Here is a 19,124-nt window from a genome sequence, read left to right as displayed (position 1 = left end):
TCTTTTTAATGTGTGACCCATGCCAATAAACTGATGATTAAACGGAACTTTCCTTTGTAGCAACTCACGTTTCTAGTTTATACCAACAGAGTTAGGAAAAGGAGGGAACTTGTATACAACCCTAGCTCGTACAACCTTGACCTTATCGTTTCCATAACCTCTGTTACTCTCTGTAGACTTACTGTATGGAAAAGATTATCCCACTGCTATAAACAGTAGAGTAGGTTGGAAATAGCTTTAGCTATTGTAGTAGGAGCCAAAAGGCCTGCAGAATGAATGCATGGTTATGGGAAGTTAGAAAACGTTAGAAAACGTTAGAAAACGACCAACCGTCAACCATCAGACGACATGTTTGACATTACAGTCCTGTAGCAGACGCTCTTATTCAGTCACTCACATTCTGCACTCAACAAACTGAAGCTGAATGACAAAATACTGTCAAACAAATACTGCAAATGTGTCATAAGCAAGTCACTTCAGTAACTTGCTGCAGCGATCAAAGCCATAGACATTATTCTGAATATTCACAATGCTGAGGGGGAAGCAAAGGAGTAGTCTGAGAATGACCAAAGTGTCTGATATCGAATACAGGCTATGTAGTAGTGTGAGTAAAAATCTGGCTGAAGGACATCGATGCGCTGAATCCTAATTGCTGTTAAACGCTTCCCCTCCGTTCATTCTCTGGTTTACACACATTAACTCACAATGCTCGTAGCCCGCTACGAAACACACACCCAGCTAATGAACGTACAGTCACGTGTCCGGTTGTTTGGTTGTCGGGGGCGATCGTCGTCAGGCAGGTTCAGGTTGCCAGGGCGGTGGTGTAGGGGGTACAGGGGGAGTTTACGGGGTCTTGCTCTTTCAGCCATCCGACTCTTTAGTGACACTAAGCCTTCTTTCAACTCTCCGGCTTAGTCTCAGCTGTCTGAAGGCATTCCGCTAGTCTTTCATCTCACACACACACACACACATACAAACACACACACATATATACACACACAAACACACACAAACACGCACGCACATGCACACACATGCATACACACACATACACACACATGCACACACACACACATGCATACACACACATGCACACACATACGAACACCCTACACATACAGTTGGCAGTTTGACCCAGACCCAACACCCCCACTCTCCCACCCTCCTCTGGGTCCCAGTTAGTCACCCCTCTCCTTATCCCACTTTCCCAAGACCCCCAAACACGCACATACACACACTCACCCGCCCTCGACACACACACACACACACCTACTACCCCAACCACCCCATTACAACCCCATATCTCAATCTCCCTCCCTGGCCCTTTGATTGGCCCCATTACTCCATCAGCTAGCACAGAAATCAGACCCCATTACTGGAGCATCTCAGCCAGCCTCCTACTCACAGGACACTGGACCTCCATTACTGCTCTGTAGCCCCAAAATGGCCACCACAACACAGTTCCTGTCCATCAGTCCTTCAGTCCACCTACTAGGACAGGACACTGTACTGCTCTGTTTCCCCAAAATGGTCACCACAACACAGTTCCTGTCCATCAGTCGTTCAGTCCACCTACTAGGACAGGACACTGTACTGCTCTGTTGCCCCAAAATGGCCGCCACAACATAGTTCCTGTCCTTCAGTCCTTTAGTCCACCTACTAGGACCCAGATAGGACACTGGACTTGCGTTACTGCTCTACAGAGCCAAAAAGGCCGCCACAACACAGTTGTTTCGTGATATGTAACTTTTAAGTTGCATGTATTTGGAACAATCTACATTGGTCAGTCCAAAATTACTTTTGAATTCTGTCATGGAAATAAATGTATTTCCTGTTACCAAGTCATTTACGGCTCATTTGCCTTTAGTTTTCCATGTGGACCAATTTATCTGTGAATTCTGAAAAGTTATCCACAGAATTCACAATTTATCTGTGAATTCTGAAGGATTGTTCCATAGGGTTGTGTTTTTAGGGAGTGATATTGGTTCTTGTAGAATATGTTTTGTTTTCCTCCATGTGGTTATAGTGTTTTTAACTATACTGTTGTTTATGTGGTTGTAATGACAGCCTTGTCGTTGTTAGTCTCTGTCTTCTTCCCCTGGCCACAGGAAGTGTGTCACATATCACAGTACAATGGCAGCGGACACACTACCCTTCTTCTCCTTCCTCTTTCCTTCCCTCCTTCATCCCTCCTTCCCAATGTCCTCTATCTGTCACCACATCCATCAAATTACCAGTCATCCCTCTCTCTAAATCCCCAAGGCTTTCACTAGCCGAGAACTTGAGCCCTCACAGCAGCGATGTGTGTGTGTGGGTCTCGTGCGTGTCACTGCACTACACACCCAGATCAAACACACTGACTAACAGATCCCTCTCACTGTGAGATTGATGTCCAGATATTTATTTCCTTGAAAGATGCATTTATATGCATCGATTTATTTCAATCTGCGAGCAGCTTCTAGTATTTCTCCCTCTGCAGTGATATCTGAATCAGAGCCTGTTGTGCTTTCTGGTTTATATCACGCATGTATGTACACACACACAACACACACACTCATTATGTCACCCCCCGCTAGATAGACATGTAAGAAGTGTTGGCCAGCAGCAGTTAAGTGATAGACGGCCACATCACAGCTTTCTCCTCGTAGACTATCATTACCACACATCTTTCATCAGACATCTCAGACATTCCTCTTACGTAAGGCCGCTAGGAATCCAGGAATCTGTCAGTCGCTCGACAGTTTAGAGAGAGGGAGGAGAGGGAGAAGAGAGAGATGAGAGGGAAAAGAGAGGGAGGAGAGGGAGAGGAGAGGGAAAAGAGAGGGAGGAGAGAGGGAAGAGAGGGAGAAGAGAGAGATGAGAGGGAAAAGAGAGAGAGGAGAGGGAGATGAGAGGGAAAAGAGAGGGAGGAGAGAGGGGGGAGAGGGAGAAGAGGGAGAAGAGAGAGATGAGAGGGAAAAGAGAGGGGGGAGAGGGAGAAGAGAGAGAAAAGAGAGGGAGGAGAGGGAGAAGAGAGCGAAAAGAGAGGGAGGAGAGAGAGATGGGCGAGATGAAGCCACAGCTTTCACTCCTTTTTTCCTCCGTCAGGCAGTTCCATCCTTTCAACTTCCTGTCTGCCGGCTTCAAAGCCCTGATTGGCCCTCAAACACTTCCTGTGTCGACGATGTCTTCCTTCCTGTGTCACAACACCAGTGTGTTCTCTAAGTGGACTCACAACTTGACACTTCCCCCCCATCTCTCTTTGACTAGTTTTTGTATCCCCCTCTTCTACCTGGCCGGCCTCTTCTCTAGTGGGTGTGCAGGTCCAGATAACATAGTGTTTGGCAGCTATTATTGTGTCCATCCGGCATCTGCAACCACGACAGGTCTCTCAGGGGAAGCAGTGATGTCTGTAATCTGAAAGACAGCATTCATGGACAGGGGAAAAAGAAGCACTCTACTTTCCGAGTGTGCCACTACCCAACTCACCCCGTAGACTCCAGACATCTCTCACACAAACTCATTCTCAATATTTCATTCTCTGTCATTCCCTTTTTCCTGGTCCTGTATGTTTTGGCAGCACTCTCTCATACATAAAACGACCTACCTAAAGGCAGTAGGAGGCAGGTGTTTTTACACACACGCACACACACACACACACACACACACACACACACACACACACACACACACACACACACACACACACACACACACACACACACACACACACACACACACACACACACACACACACATATTTTCCTGTATCCTCTTACCAACCGTCTCGTCTCTGATTGGTTGGGAGCGTGTAATGTAGTGACGGAAGAACCTGGAGTGGTGAAACCCTGTGATGTCCCCCCTCCTTCCTCTGGGCCTGTCTCCCCCCTTTTTCTCCTCTCCCCCCTCTTTCTCTCTCCTCTCCTCCCTCTCTCTATCTCCCCCTCTCTCTGTCTCTCTCTCTCCTCCTTTCATCTCTCCTTATCAGGCCTATTCAGAGGCATGTGGTGCTGTAGCTCCAGCAGCCAGCTCAGCAGGTGGGCCTCACTACCCACAATCCCACTGGAGTCCTTGGCACCTGGGGAAGCCGGGGTGCCTCGTTCTCATTCCTCCATTTTAAACTCTTCCTCTCTCTCCCTCTCCATTTCCTCGACCACGTCATTTATTGTAGTGTCTCACTTTAGGGAGCTGTTATTGTTTTCCAATTCTTCTGAGTTGAAAATCCAACAAAATACTTGGTTGTGTTGACGTCAGAAGAGCTGGAGACAGTCAAACTCTTTCAGAGACCAAGCAAGCACCACAGGGAAGCTCTTATAGCCATTACCTAGATTAAGTTTTTATAGCCATTATCTAGACTAAGCTTTTATAGCGATTACCTAGATTAATCTTTTATAGCCATGACGGATTACATTTTTATAGCCATCATCTAGATTAATTTGTATAGCCATTAGCTAGATTACGTTTTTATAGCCATTACCTAGATTAAGTTTTTATAGCCATTACCTAGATTACGTTTTTATAGCCATTATCTAGATTAAGCTCTTATAGCCATTACCTAGATTAAACTCTTATAGCCATTACCTAGATTAAACTCTTCTAGCAATTACCTAGATTAAGTTTGTATAGCCATTATCTAGATTAAACTCTTATAGCCATTATCTAGATTAAATTTTTATAGCCATTACCTAGATTAAACTCGTATAACCATTACCTAGATTAAGTTTTTATAGCCATTATCTAGATTAAGCTCTTATAACCATTACCTAGATTCAGCTCTTAAAGCCATTACCTAGATTAAGTTTTTATAGCCATTATCTAGATTAAGCTCTTATAGCCATTACCTAGATTAAACTCTTATAGCCATTACCTAGATTAAGTTTGTATAGCCATTACCTAGATTAAGCTCTTATAGTCATTACCTAGATTAAACTCGTATAACCATTACCTAGATTAAGTTTTTATAGCCATTACCTAGATTAAACTCTTATAGCCATTACCTGGATTAAACTCTTATAGTCATTACCTAGATTAAACTCTTATAGCCATTACCTAGATTAAACTCTTATAGCCATTACCTAGATTAAGTTTTTATAGCCATTATCTAGATTAAGCTCTTATAACCATTACCTAGATTCAGCTCTTAAAGCCATTACCTAGATTAAACTCTTATAGCCATTACCTAGATTAAGCTCTTATAGCCATTACCTAGATTAAGCTCTTATAGCCATTACCTAGATTAAGTTTGTATAGCCATTATCTAGATTAAACTCGTATAACCATTACCTAGATTAAGTTTTTATAGCCATTATCTAGATTAAACTCTTATAGCCATTACCTAGATTAAGTTTTTATAGCCATTATCTAGATTAAGCTCTTATAACCATTACCTAGATTCAGCTCTTAAAGCCATTACCTAGATTAAACTCTTATAGCCATTACCTAGATTAAGCTCTTATAGCCATTACCTAGATTAAGCTCTTATAGCCATTACCTAGATTAAGTTTGTATAGCCATTATCTAGATTAAACTCGTATAACCATTACCTAGATTAAGTTTTTATAGCCATTATCTAGATTAAACTCGTATAACCATTACCTAGATTAAGTTTTTATAGCCATTATCTAGATTAAGCTCTTATAACCATTACCTGGATTCAGCTCTTAAAGCCATTACCTAGATTAAACTCTTATAGTCATTACCTAGATTAAGTTTTTATAGCCATTATCTAGATTAAGCTCTTATAGCCATTATCTAGATTAAACTCGTATAACCATTACCTAGATTAAGCTCTTTTAGCCATTACCTAGATTAAGTTTGTATAGCCATTATCTAGATTAAACTCGTATAACCATTACCTAGATTAAGTTTTTATAGCCATTACCTAGATTAAGCTCTTATAGCCATTACCTAGATTAAACTCTTATAGCCATTACCTAGATTAAGTTTGTATAGCCATTATCTAGATTAAACTCGTATAACCATTACCTAGATTAAGTTTTTATAGCCATTATCTAGATTAAGCTCTTATAACCATTACCTAGATTCAGCTCTTAAAGCCATTACCTAGATTAAACTCTTATAGCCATTACCTAAATTAAGTTTTTATAGCATGACCTAGATTAAGTTTTTATAGCCATTACCTAGATTAAACTCTTATAGCCATTACCTAGATTAAACTCTTATAGCCATTACCTAGATTAAACTCTTATAGCCATTACCTGGATTAAACTCTTATAGCCATTATCTAGATTAAACTCGTATAACCATTACCTAGATTAAGTTTGTATAGCCATTATCTAGATTAAACTCTTATAGCCATTACCTAGATTAAGCTCTTATAGCCATTACCTAGATTAAACTCGTATAACCATTACCTAGATTAAGTTTTTATAGCCATTACCTAGATTAAACTCTTATAGCCATTACCTAGATTAAACTCTTATAGCCATTACCTGGATTAACTCTTATAGCCATTACCTAGATTAAGGTTTTATAGCCATTACCTAGATTAAGTTTGTATAGCCATTATCTAGATTAAACTCTTATAGCCATTACCTAGATTAAACTCTTATAGTCATTACCTAGATTAAGCTCTTATAGCCATTACCTAGATTAAACTCTTATAGCCATTACCTGGATTAAACTCTTATAGTCATTACCTAGATTAAACTCTTATAGCCATTACCTAGATTAAACTCTTATAGCCATTACCTAGATTAAACTCTTATAGCCATTACCTAGATTAAACTCTTATAGTCATTACCTAGATTAAACTCTTATAGCCATTACCTAGATTAAGCTCTTATAGCCATTACCTAGATTAAACTCTTATAGTCATTATCTAGATTAAGCTCTTATAGCCATTACCTAGATTAAACTCTTATAGTCATTACCTAGATTAAGCTCTTATAGCCATTACCTAGATTAAGCTCTTATAGCCATTACCTAGATTAAGCTCTTATAGCCATTACCTAGATTAAACTCTTATAGTCATTACCTAGATTAAGCTCTTATAGCCATTACCTAGATTAAGCTCTTATAGCCATTACCTAGATTAAGCTCTTATAGCCATTACCTAGATTAAGCGTGGACAAGCAACTAGCGTGAAATACCAACAGACAAAGGTGTTTAGCACAGAAAGACAGGCGGGAGAAGCAGTGACAGGTCCAGAAGGATTATTATGAGAAATAGATTTTGGTTAATGACTATTGACCGGGCACTGTACCGGATTGTAAAATAGTCACACACATTTTGTTCCGCGCTGTTACACACGCTAAAACACACATGGGTTGCAGTTTATTTCAATGAAATCGATAGAAAGGAAGAATTCTCGATCTACACACACAAACACACACACACACTACACACGCTACACACACAGCACCTGGCCACAGTGGTGTTTTCCCTGGTAGGTCAGTCCAGGGCCTTACTGATTGCGTCGTTTTCCTACCCAGGACCCTGTTCATTTGTTATTGTTGATTTCCCCTCACACACAAGAGTCCCAAAAGGAGAGGTGGTACGTACACACGCACACATATACAAACATACACACACCCACATGCACCTAAGGCTTTCCTGCTAGAGAGGAATATAGTGGTGAAGGGTGACTAGGGCAGAAATTCCACCTGAGAGTGGGAGGTGTGTGTGTTTGTTTGTGTGTGTGTGTGTGTGTGTGTGTGTGTGTGTGTGTGTGTGTGTGTGTGTGTGTGTGTGTGTGTGTGTGTGTGTGTGTGTGTGTGTGTGTGTGTGTGTGTGTGTGTGTGTGTGTGTGTGGAAACGGGAAATAGGCCATCCATCCCATTTCCTATATGTACCCTTGTGACCATCATTCTGACCGTTGATATTTAAATTGGTGTGACTATTCCATAATAAATTGCTAAATTAATGCATTTATAACATTCAAATAGGTCATCAGAAACCTCAGGCCACCAAACGTAACTTTTAATCAGCCAGAAAATGTATTGATTGATCAGAATCGCATAGCACCAAATAGCACTTCTTCCATATCATCCTACAGAGTTCCAGAAGTTACAATTCCTATACCCTATCAGAAAGAGCCGATTCCAAGGTTTCTAATGAAGCTATTTTCGCCAAACAACTCTACAAATTGTGCAGATGGTCTCTCTTTCAAAATAAAACTTTTTCCTAGAATAACCGCAGCTCCACGTGTCCGCGTTCCTCATTTGAGTCCTGGTGACAATCAGCAAAAGCCATTTGGGCTATTTTTGTAATATTCCATTATATTCTTACTGTGAAATGTATGTGTGTTGACTGTGGTAGGGCAGGGCCTGTGATGTCTGCTAAACTAACACGTCATTGGCATCATTAGCAGCCATAGCCTACTAAGCACACATAATTACAACTCAAAACATGGTATTCTGTTCTTTTAAATAAATTGTCTTGTATAATGTTTTTTTATGACCTTCCTAAACTAAATATGAATGGATTTCTTTGTGATTGTTTATATTAAATGGATTTATTAGACTGGCGTCTATTGATAGGCTCCTGGTTGAGGCCAGGCTATGTTAATGTTATATATGCGTACAGTCATTTTGACCCAAGTGGCGCTTTGAGGATGAAATGCCCCAAAACTTTTTTCTTTATTATATTTATCTCAAAATATTGCTAGAGTTTAAAATACACATATTTAGGAAAAGGTGGGTTCGAGGTTTTTAATGAAATGAGGTTATTGATATTCCAAAATTGAAAATGGCCAGATTGACCGTCTTGGCTGTTCTAGTGTTAACGGCTCAACAGAAGGGCTTCAAGGTCAATGTCAAAGTCAGCACCACAAAGAGCCATGGCTGGGCATGGAATAGAATCAGAATAGAACAGAATAGAATAGAACTCTAGTGAGGATAGACATTTCTCTTAATAATGATCATTATTATTCAAATACGTCATGAACAATACACCGCAGTCTTCAGGAAAATAATACTTCCCCAATCATTTTACATTTGCAATCAACCCAAAACGTTGATGTTATGGTCTTCCATTTAACTATGATGTCAGCTTCTGTATTGTAGATATTTAGTCCGGGCCGGGTTCCAGTTCTAATCTCCATTACAGTGCATTATGCTGATTCTCTCTGACACGCCCAAGACGGTTATCCTCTCGCTTTCTCTCCGTCTCAATAATGGAAAATGTGTACCGGCATATTTTATCGTCTCTACTCGTTCGCGCACACAAACACACACGCTCGTTCATAATGCATGCATTCAGGCAGAACCAGAGGATTATATTAACCCCTTGTTACCCTGATGTTGTAATACACCATACAGACCTATTGCATTGTTACACTAATGTGACCATGTCTGTGGTTCCTAAGGGAGGAGTTACTATCAATGCCCATTAGGGACGCAGCCCATGTGCCCAATGACTCTGATATAGGAGTTCAACACCTACAGAACATCTCTCAGAGGAGACGAAACCATATGTATGCAGCAGGTGGGGATTGCTACCTGTATTAATATATGGCGTAGCATATGTGTGTGCTCTCTCAGCCCCATCCGTCTTTGTTAGGGCACTCCAGCACACACACACACACACGCACACGCACACGCACACACACACGCACACACACACACACACACGCGCGCACACACACACGCGCGCACACTATCCAAACCGCTCCACAGCCCCAATCACCCAATCACATCAGCCTTTCAAACAGGCATGGCGCTGAGCCGCCCGCTCTGCTATAGCTAACGCCAGCTCCACTCAGCAGGATCCATCACAGCCGCTACTGCTATCGCTAACCGCTAACTCCGCTCAATCAGCTAATCGATGAAAGCTCCTGGTGATCAGAGGGCGCGATGCTAACTAGCTACTTGAGATTTAGGGGGTTCAGCTGGGGGTTCGGTGCTTGGCTACGGTTGGTCAGGGGTTCGGGCTGACGGTGCGGACCCTCGTTGTGCCGGGGCTCACTCACAGAGGGGTTTCTCTCTAAGATGGCATCATTCATCTAGCGGTTAATAAACATAGCAAGCGGCAAAGCGGCTGCGCAGAATTCCAACATGTTGCCCGACGTGAATAATTTAAGGCACACAGCGTGGAGCCATCCTTTGAAGTACTTTCTTTGAAGCAAAAGCCCCCCTTTTTCCTCCTCACTTCTCCTCCATCCATCCCTCTCTTCATCTCTTCCTCTTCCCCCTCTTCATCCAAAATAACTACACCAAGACTTGGTCCTGTTTGCACTGCCTTTGGTATCCCAGTGGAATAACTTTGGTGACGCTGCTTCTAGTAGTTCTCTGTGAGAGTAAGGGTTCTATCCAGCCCCCTCCTTTCTCTCTCTCTCTCTCTCTCTCTCTCTCTCTCTCTCTCTCTCTCTCTCTCTCTCTCTCCGTCTTTCTGTCCTCTGAGTTCTGCTAAACATACTAAAGAGCGAGAGAAAAAAAGAGGAATGAGAAAGCGAGAGAAAGGAGGGACGAGACTGGTGTGGTTTGGCTGGGCGGTCGGGAGGAAGTGGAAATAATAACATGAAGTTTTGACGGAGGCTGTGGTTGAGGCATAATTGCGAGCTCTGAAGATGACAGCAGTTTTGGGAGTTGTTGTTATTTCTGAATGACCCAAATGACCTACCCAACCATACATCCATCCCTCATACCACTCTCTCTCCCTTTCTCTCTATTTCTTCACTCTCTCTCCCTTTCTCTCCACTGGCAAGCCATTGAAAGATTGTTTTTAAAGCTATACTGAAAAAAAAAATAAACAGTTCTTGACGTAAACCGGAGCGCCTGGCACCTACTACCGTACCCCGTTCAAAGGTACTTCAATCTTTTGTCTTGCCCCTTCACCGTCTGATTGGCACACATATTCGATCCATGTCTCAAATTGTCTCAAGGCTTAAAAATCCTTCTTTAACCCGTCTCCTCCCCTTCAGCTACACTGATTGAAGTGGATTTAACAAGTGACATCAATAAGGGATCATAGCTTTCACCTGGATTCACCTGGTCAGTCTATGTCATGGAAAGAGCAGGTGTTCTTAATGTTTTGTATATCAACTGCTACATAAAATAAGAAATTCATTTCTATATGCAGCAATACCTAAACATCCACCCAGTATTCTAGCTTTTATTCGTACTTGTCCTTTCCCTACCTTTGCTGCAGTTATGAATGCGATATGCTTGAGAATCGATACAATACTACTTGAACGCATCAAGGCAATACCAGCAACAGCTGCTTATGTTGTACAGCCAACCACTCTATCCTGAGACTGTGAAGGGATCTTGAGGACCTTAAAGTAGGTGTTTGAATGTGTACATTACGTCGGTGTATTGTACACTGTGTCCATGTACTTTATGTACTTTCATGTTTGTTGTCTGTGCAAAGACTCACGTTTTCCCTCCGTCAGACATTCGTTATTCTATTTCATGTCGCTCGGCCACGCCACGGCTGCGCTGCCATCTTTAAACGGCGTCCGTTTGCCGGCCGTGATTCCCTCCGACCCTGGTCTCTCTCCCGGTGTCCTTGATCCAACCAGAGCCATGAAGTGAAGATCAAAGGCTTCTCCTCTCCCTCTCTCTCCGCCCGCTCTCCCCCTCTACTCCACACCTTGCTGCCTCGTGCACGCACCGCACCTCGCTCCAGCACAGATAAAACACCCCCTGTGAGTTGATGGACAGGTCCAGTCTGTTTGATCCACTGTTAGGCCTCGTCAGCAGCACCCTGTTATGGTGAAGGGGTGCTGATCATAAAGAAACTGAGGAAAGTAACAAAGTCAAAACAAGACTGCATGTTGTAAAACGTGTTCTGTATTTTGTACTTATCAGACCACGAGGCTTATATTAGTTTTTTTCTAAAGCTTAAAACTACCCCCTGGCTGTAGGCTACCCAATGAACTGACACACTGCCTCTAGCATTAGTTCCTGTTGTTATTAGCCAAGCGATTACCAGAACACCACGTGTGCCGCCCAAGCCCTCTCCCCTCCACCAGCATATCCTCAGGCCGGATATTAAACCCCAGTGTTTTGGATCAAACTGAAAACACCACCACACTGGCTACATCACACAACCCAAAATCCACACAGCAGCACCCTCGGCCACTTTCTCTTCCCGTCTCTCTCTATCTCTCATTCTATCTAGCTCTCATTCAGCCTACCATGGATCCCCCACAGCCAATCAAAAACTGTTCCTGTCATGCGCCAGCCAATCAGTGCCAGTCTCTGGGCAGGGGTGGGCAGAGTGGGCCAGGGCCTGTGGGTAGTGGTACAGGGTGTGTGTTTGTTCCAATGTCCCTCAGGAGACAGGGCATGGCAGAGCACAGAGGTAAGCTCCGTACATCCTGGGGGGAGCTTAGTATAACAACATTCCCATATATCCCCATAATATTCCCAAAACATCCCCATAATATCCCCGAAACATCCCCATATATCCCCACAATATTCCCAAAACACCCCCATATATCCCCACAATATTCCCAAAACATCCTCATATATCCCCACAATATTCCCAAAACACCCCCATATATCCCCCACAATATTCCCAAAACATCCCCATATATCCCCACAATATTCCCAAAACACCCCCATATATCCCCACAATATTCCCAAAACATCCCCATATATCCCCACAATATTGCCAAAACACCCCCATATATCCCCACAATATTCCCAAAACATCCCCATATATCCCCACAATATTCCCAAAACATTTCAATAGTGTTCATTTCATTTCTATAGTATATTCAGGTCTTTTAGTGGAAAGAAAAAGCTGCCAAAGATAATTTTAGGCGCCAGATTTTAATTTGAATATACCAGGGTTGATATTTTAGAGCGAACATTCAGTAAGAAATTTGAGGTGCCCATTACTGGCCCAAAAAGTATATGGAGCAGAAAGGAACCTGAGACAGGGACGATGCCAAGGCACCAGACCTGAGGGAATAGAATGATTGATTAACCGGCTGCAATTGTATTGATTTGGTAGCTATTTCCTTTACTGCCGGAGGGAAATAATTGATGATAATAAGAGCAGTAATTAAAAAGTTATGTATTCGCAAAGATATAAATACATTGTTGAGGAAGCTATTGATACGGATGATGATAACACTAATGATACTGTACTTAGTAATTATTATAATATTATTTAAGTTATAAATATAATGGAATATTACATATTATATACAATATTATAGCATGATTTTAAAAGTATTTAATGTAATTTTTAAAATAATGATGTATTGAATAAATACAATATTATTTCATCATTATTATTATCATAAGTATTACAATAAGTATAGCTAGTAATCAGAACAATATGAATGTTATAATTTTGTATGTAGTGTTTTTATCACATTGCTAAGAGTGTTATTACTTTATCATATTTAAGTTATGTCTCTATGAATATGCAGACAATCAAGTAGCTGTAATTATTATTTTAATTGTCCGCAATTTTTAGTGTTAGCTACAAAAGTAATGATTTAGATTATCGCATTTTTTTTTTAAATCTAGACATTAAGAATTTGTACCTTTTTTAGTTTTTATATACAGATAATTGTATTTATTGATAGAGGCTATTTCAGAATAGCAGTGGTTTAAAGTACTGCACTTTATACTAGGTGCAGATGGTTTTTACATATTTGTTGCTTTGAAAACTACACATAACGGCTGATCCCATTTAACTCCTTTTGTCTTTAAACTGTTTTTTAAAATCAGCACCCAGTTGTGTGTTACTGGTGGGGGAGAATTAATGTTCTTAAATGTGTGGTGACACACACATGCATCTTTCCATCTCCCACGCTGTGTGATCCCATGAAACCCTTTTGAGAAAGTGAGAGAAGGAGAGCGAACGAGAGAGAGAATATCTATTTCACTTGCTTTGGCAATGGAAACATACTGTATGATTCCCATGCCAATAAGGCCCTTTGAATTAAATTGAATGAGAGAGAGGTGCAAGCTCAGGCAACACCTACCCAGGGTGCCCCACACCAATAACACCCTCATCACCCCAGCCCTAACCCCCAGCCCCAGCACCATACACCAGCGCTAACACCATTTATCAATTCCAAACGACCACCATTACCAGATAAAAACCTGCCCTCAGTCCCAGCACCACGTAAATGAACATTCCAATGATCAAAAGCCCGTAATCATGACGACAGGAGCAGCTGTGGTGTCAACCCATTTAAACCCTGCTACGGTTCCTTCAGATCGCATTCTCACAGAGGTGAAAATCATCTGAGAAATACCATATTCAAAGCCTGTATTAATTACACATTTTTGGTAAAATGCTAATGATGTGTGTGTGTGTGTGTGTGTGTGTGTGTGTGTGTGTGTGTGTGTGTGTGTGTGTGTGTGTGTGTGTGTGTGTGTGTGTGTGTGTGTGTGTGTGTGTGTGTGTGTGTGTGTGTGTGTGTGTGCGGCGTTTAATTCTGCGAGAAGCGTGAATATAATATTTTGGGGTCTAATTTTAAAGCATTGAGTGTTTATTTCCTGGCTGCATAGCTGGTTAGCCTTGGGACGAGGATTAACGAGGAAGTGGTGTTGAGTTAAAAATGAAAAACAACATTGGCCTGAATTTGTTCTGTGAAAGAGAGAGTGAAGAGAGTTTGTAACGCTTTGATTTGACTTTCCTGTGGTGATCATCTGGTCAAGTGAAACTGTTGCAACTACTGGCCATTCAGAGTGTTACGTTGATCCCTCAGGCACGTTTGCAACAAGCCAAATCATATTCCCTCTACGTATAAGCTGTTATTTGATAATACTTTACAGTTTAAATATGCGCCACCACCATATTTGTAAATGTTGGCCAAACTACAAAGTTCATAACAAGACTGTATAACATTTTCCAACACCTTGACCAACATGGAAGTTCAGAAATTACACAAATGTACAAAAGGCTACGTGTATAAGCTTTATCCAACAACAGCAATTCGCTTATTTTTCGGCAATCTTCCACTCATCACAATGACACACGACTTTGACACAGCAACTAATCTCCCTCCCCCTCCCTCCCTCTCTCCCTCCCTCTCCCCCCATCCAGGCATCCTGTACAAGGGCAACGGTGAGAACGTGTTCATCTCCCAGCAGCCCCCAGTGATCAGCAGCATCATGGGTAACGGCCGGCGCCGCAGCATCTCGTGCCCCAGCTGTAACGGCCAGGCGGAGGGCAACAAGCTGCTGGCCCCCGTGGCGCTGGCCTGTGGCGCCGACGGGAGCCTCTTCGTCGGGGACTTCAACTACATCAGACGCATCTTCCCCTCTGGGAACGTCACCAGTGTGATGGAGCTCAGGTAAGCATGGAGAGAGGGGGAAAACCAGTGTGATGGAGCTCAGGTAAGCATGGAGAGAGGGGGAAAACCAGTGTGATGGAGCTCAGGTAAGCATGGAGAGAGGGGGAAAACCAGTGTGATGGAGCTCAGGTAAGCATGGAGAGAGGGGGAAAACCAGTGTGATGGAGCTCAGGTAAGCATGGAGAGAGGGGGAAAACCAGTGTGATGGAGCTCAGGTAAGCATGGAGAGAGGGGGAAAACCAGTGTGATGGAGCTCAGGTAAGCATGGAGAGAGGGGGAAAACCAGTGTGATGGAGCTCAGGTAAGCATGGAGAGAGGGGGAAAACCAGTGTGATGGAGCTCAGGTAAGCATGGAGAGAGGGGGAAAACCAGTGTGATGGAGCTCAGGTAAGCATGGAGAGAGGGGGAAAACCAGTGTGATGGAGCTCAGGTAAGCATGGAGAGAGGGGGAAAACCAGTGTGATGGAGCTCAGGTAAGCATGGAGAGAGGGGGAAAACCAGTGTGATGGAGCTCAGGTAAGCATGGAGAGAGGGGGAAAACCAGTGTGATGGAGCTCAGGTAAGCATGGAGAGAGGGGGAAAACCAGTGTGATGGAGCTCAGGTAAGCATGGAGAGAGGGGGAAAAGCAGCCTATGTGTTGTACTTTTCTTTTAGTCTGAATCAAACCGATGTTGATGATAGCGTTTATTTCTTGAAGATGGTTTTACTTTTGCAATGTTCTTGTTCTGTGGTTGTTTTACCTACTTCTGATGAATGACTAACATGCATTTGTAGAGAAAGAGGGATGGACGGATAGATGGAGGGAGGGTGGGTTGGTTGGGTGGATGGATGGATGGATGGATTGAAGGGGTGGAGCTCAGGTTGCCAGGCCCTCAAACAATGGTTTGGGGAAGGGAGATGGACAGGAGAATTCAGTGATGGATGGCTGGATGACACAAGAGCTACCCCCTGATACACACACATTGATTTGTTTCAGTAAAAATGCAATTTCACACTCACTACATGTGGAGTGTGGTCAGTCTTATCTGGTCATTTACAATGATGAGATACAGAGATGTTATGGAAGGCACACACACATACACACACACACACACACACACACACACACACACACACACACACACACACACACACACACACACACACACACACACACACACACACACACACACACACAGCCTCTCCTCTAACCTGGTCTGCAGGACATTTTAGCCCTGTTATGAACACTCACTGCTCATAAATTACCTTCTCACATTTTCCCCTGATGAAATATATCCTATGTCTCTCTCTCTCTCTCAATCTCTCTCTAATTCAAATTCAAATTGAGACTTTATTGGCATGAAATACAGTTTGTTGATATTGCCAAAGCAGTATAGTGGTAGGCTACAGCATTTCAGTAAATACAGTACAATGCAATGAGGATAATGAAATACAGTTCATTTCAACAGTAATAATAGTACATATAATCATGTATACAAGTACAACACTAGTTCTCTCTCTCTCTCTCTCTCTCTCTCTCTCGCTCTCTCTCTCTCTGTCTCTCTCTCTCTCTCTCTCTCTCTCTCTCTCTCTCTCTCTGTCTCTCTCTCTCTCTCTCTCTCTCTCTCTCTCTCTCTCTCTCTCTCTCGCTCTCTCTCTCTGTCTCTCTCTGTCTCTCTGTCTCTCTCTCTCTCTCTCTCTCAGCACACAGTAATGCACCCAGGCTTAACTCAATTTCATTATTGGCTTGGTGGATAATGCCCAGTCCTGTAAATTAAATTTACTAATTAGAAAAAGTGTGTGTGCGCGCGTGCTTGTGCACATGTGTATTATAAATGAAAAGTCACTCCGCAGCGTTGGCATATACAGTAATACCAGCCTCCTGGCTAGTCACCGGAGGTGCTAACACTGTTGTTTAGGCCCTGCCTCTTCATTGTCTGGAACACAATCAATAGACCATTATGAGCCTGTTACCCTGGAGCACAAGTGTGGAACGCTAATGCTAGCTCCCAGGTGAATCATTCATGGTTTCCTTCTCTCTGGTTAAGACTTGTGGCAGGAGGGGGAAACTACTGCTTAGAGCTGCCACTGCTCAACAACTGTGACGGCTGTGTGTTTGTCTGGGGGGGTCTAACTCTCTGACTGCCTGACTATATATGTACTGTATGTTAATGTGTCTTTGTGTATGAGTATTTGTGTGTGTGTGCGTGTGTGTGTGCAAACATCTCTCTTCCTTTGTATCCATGGCAGGACCTGTCTCTCTTTCTGTGTGTTCTCCATCCTGACTAACCAACACTCTTCTATTATCTCTCTCTTTCTGTGTGTTCTCCATCCTGACTAACCAACACTCTTCTATTATCTCTCTCTTTCTGTGTGTTCTCCATCCTAACTAACCAACACTCTTCTATTATCTCTCTCTTTCTGTGTGTTCTCCATCCTGACTAACCAACACTCTTCTATTATCTCTCTCTTTCTGTGTGTTCTCCATCCTGACTAACCAACACTCTTCTATTATCTCTCTCTTTCTGTGTGTTCTCCATCCTGACTAACCAACACTCTTATATTATCTCTCTCTTTCTGTGTGTTCTCCATCCTGACTAACCAACACTCTTCTATTATCTCTCTCTTTCTGTGTGTTCTCCATCCTGACTAATCAACACTCTTCTATTATCTCTCTCTTTCTGTGTGTTCTCCATCCTGACTAATCAACACTCTTCTATTATCTCTCTCTTTCTGTGTGTTCTCCATCCTGACTAACCAACACTCTTCTATTATCTCTCTCTTTCTGTGTGTTCTCCATCCTGACTAACCAACACTCTTCTATTATCTCTCTCTTTCTGTGTGTTCTCCATCCTGGCTAACCAACACTCTTCTATTATCTCTCTCTTTCTGTGTGTTCTCCATCCTGGCTAACCAACACTCTTCTATTATCTCTCTCTTTCTGTGTGTTCTCCATCCTGACTAACCAACACTCTTCTATTATCTCTCTCTTTCTGTGTGTTCTCCATCCTGACTAACCAACACTCTTCTATTATCTCTCTCTTTCTGTGTGTTCTCCATCCTGACTAACCAACACTATTATGTTATCTCTCTCTCTTTCTGTGTGTTCTCCATCCTGACTAACCAACACTATTATGTTATCTCTCTCTTTCTGTGTGTTCTCCATCCTGACTAACCAACACTATTCTATTATCTCTCTCTTTCTGTGTGTTCTCCATCCTGACTAACCAACACTATTATGTTATCTCTCTCTTTTTTCCCTTCTCTTTCTTGTTCCCTTCTGCTTCCGCTCCTCTAAGAAATAAAGATTTCAGACATAGGTAAGCCTCAGCAACAATATAACCATGTACCACAGATCCATACCAGTCTTGTTTCCCTCTCTCTCTCTGTTCCCTGTGTAAACCCTAGTGGCAGCTCATCCATAGAATACAGTCGCTCTCTTTACATAAAGGCTTTGGAGGGATTTCAGAATCATTCTAGCGGATTGGCCGACATCAGCTCTCGGTGAATCGGACTCCTTTATCTGCCTACAAACCCGTTGGAACCATCCAGAACCATCCAGAACCCCTAGTCATTTGTGAAGAACATTGTAAAAGACAACTTAACACAACCTTACTTAACACAACCGCTAACTAACAACAACAACATTTTGAGGGGTTTTGAGGGGTCTGTTTTCAACTCAACACTTCTGTATTGTACGGTTGGGGCCCTTTGACCAAGAGGAGTGAGGACAAGACCCGGGGTCAAGTCTAGAAGGAGGAACTATGGTGCTGTTCAGAGGAGAGAGAAGAGGAGAGGAGGAACTATTGTGGTGGTCAGAGGAGAGAGAAGAGGAGAGGAGGAACTATGGTGCTGTTCAGAGGAGAGAGAAGAGGAGAGGGGGAACTACGGTGCTGTTCAAAGGAGAGAGAAGAGGAGAGGAGGAACTATGGTGGT

At 42.6% G+C, this 19,124-nt stretch overlaps 1 protein-coding gene across 1 annotated transcript in view; it reads left to right on the top strand.

Moving 5' to 3' along the window:
• tenm3 (teneurin transmembrane protein 3) overlaps positions 1–19,124 on the top strand; it is a 164,466-nt gene that overhangs the window by 116,198 nt on the left and 29,144 nt on the right. Inside the window, exon 19 of the mRNA XM_039000275.1 lies at positions 14,959–15,208. Within this exon, the coding sequence (XP_038856203.1) occupies positions 14,959–15,208 (250 nt within the window). The remainder of the gene's footprint in view (positions 1–14,958; positions 15,209–19,124) is intronic.

The sequence above is a fragment of the Salvelinus namaycush genome, chromosome 8, assembly GCF_016432855.1.
Source record: "Salvelinus namaycush isolate Seneca chromosome 8, SaNama_1.0, whole genome shotgun sequence".
Classification (NCBI taxonomy): domain Eukaryota; kingdom Metazoa; phylum Chordata; class Actinopteri; order Salmoniformes; family Salmonidae; genus Salvelinus; species Salvelinus namaycush.
Note: the sequence above shows the minus strand (reverse complement) of the source record. Positions and strands in the feature narration are given on the sequence as shown.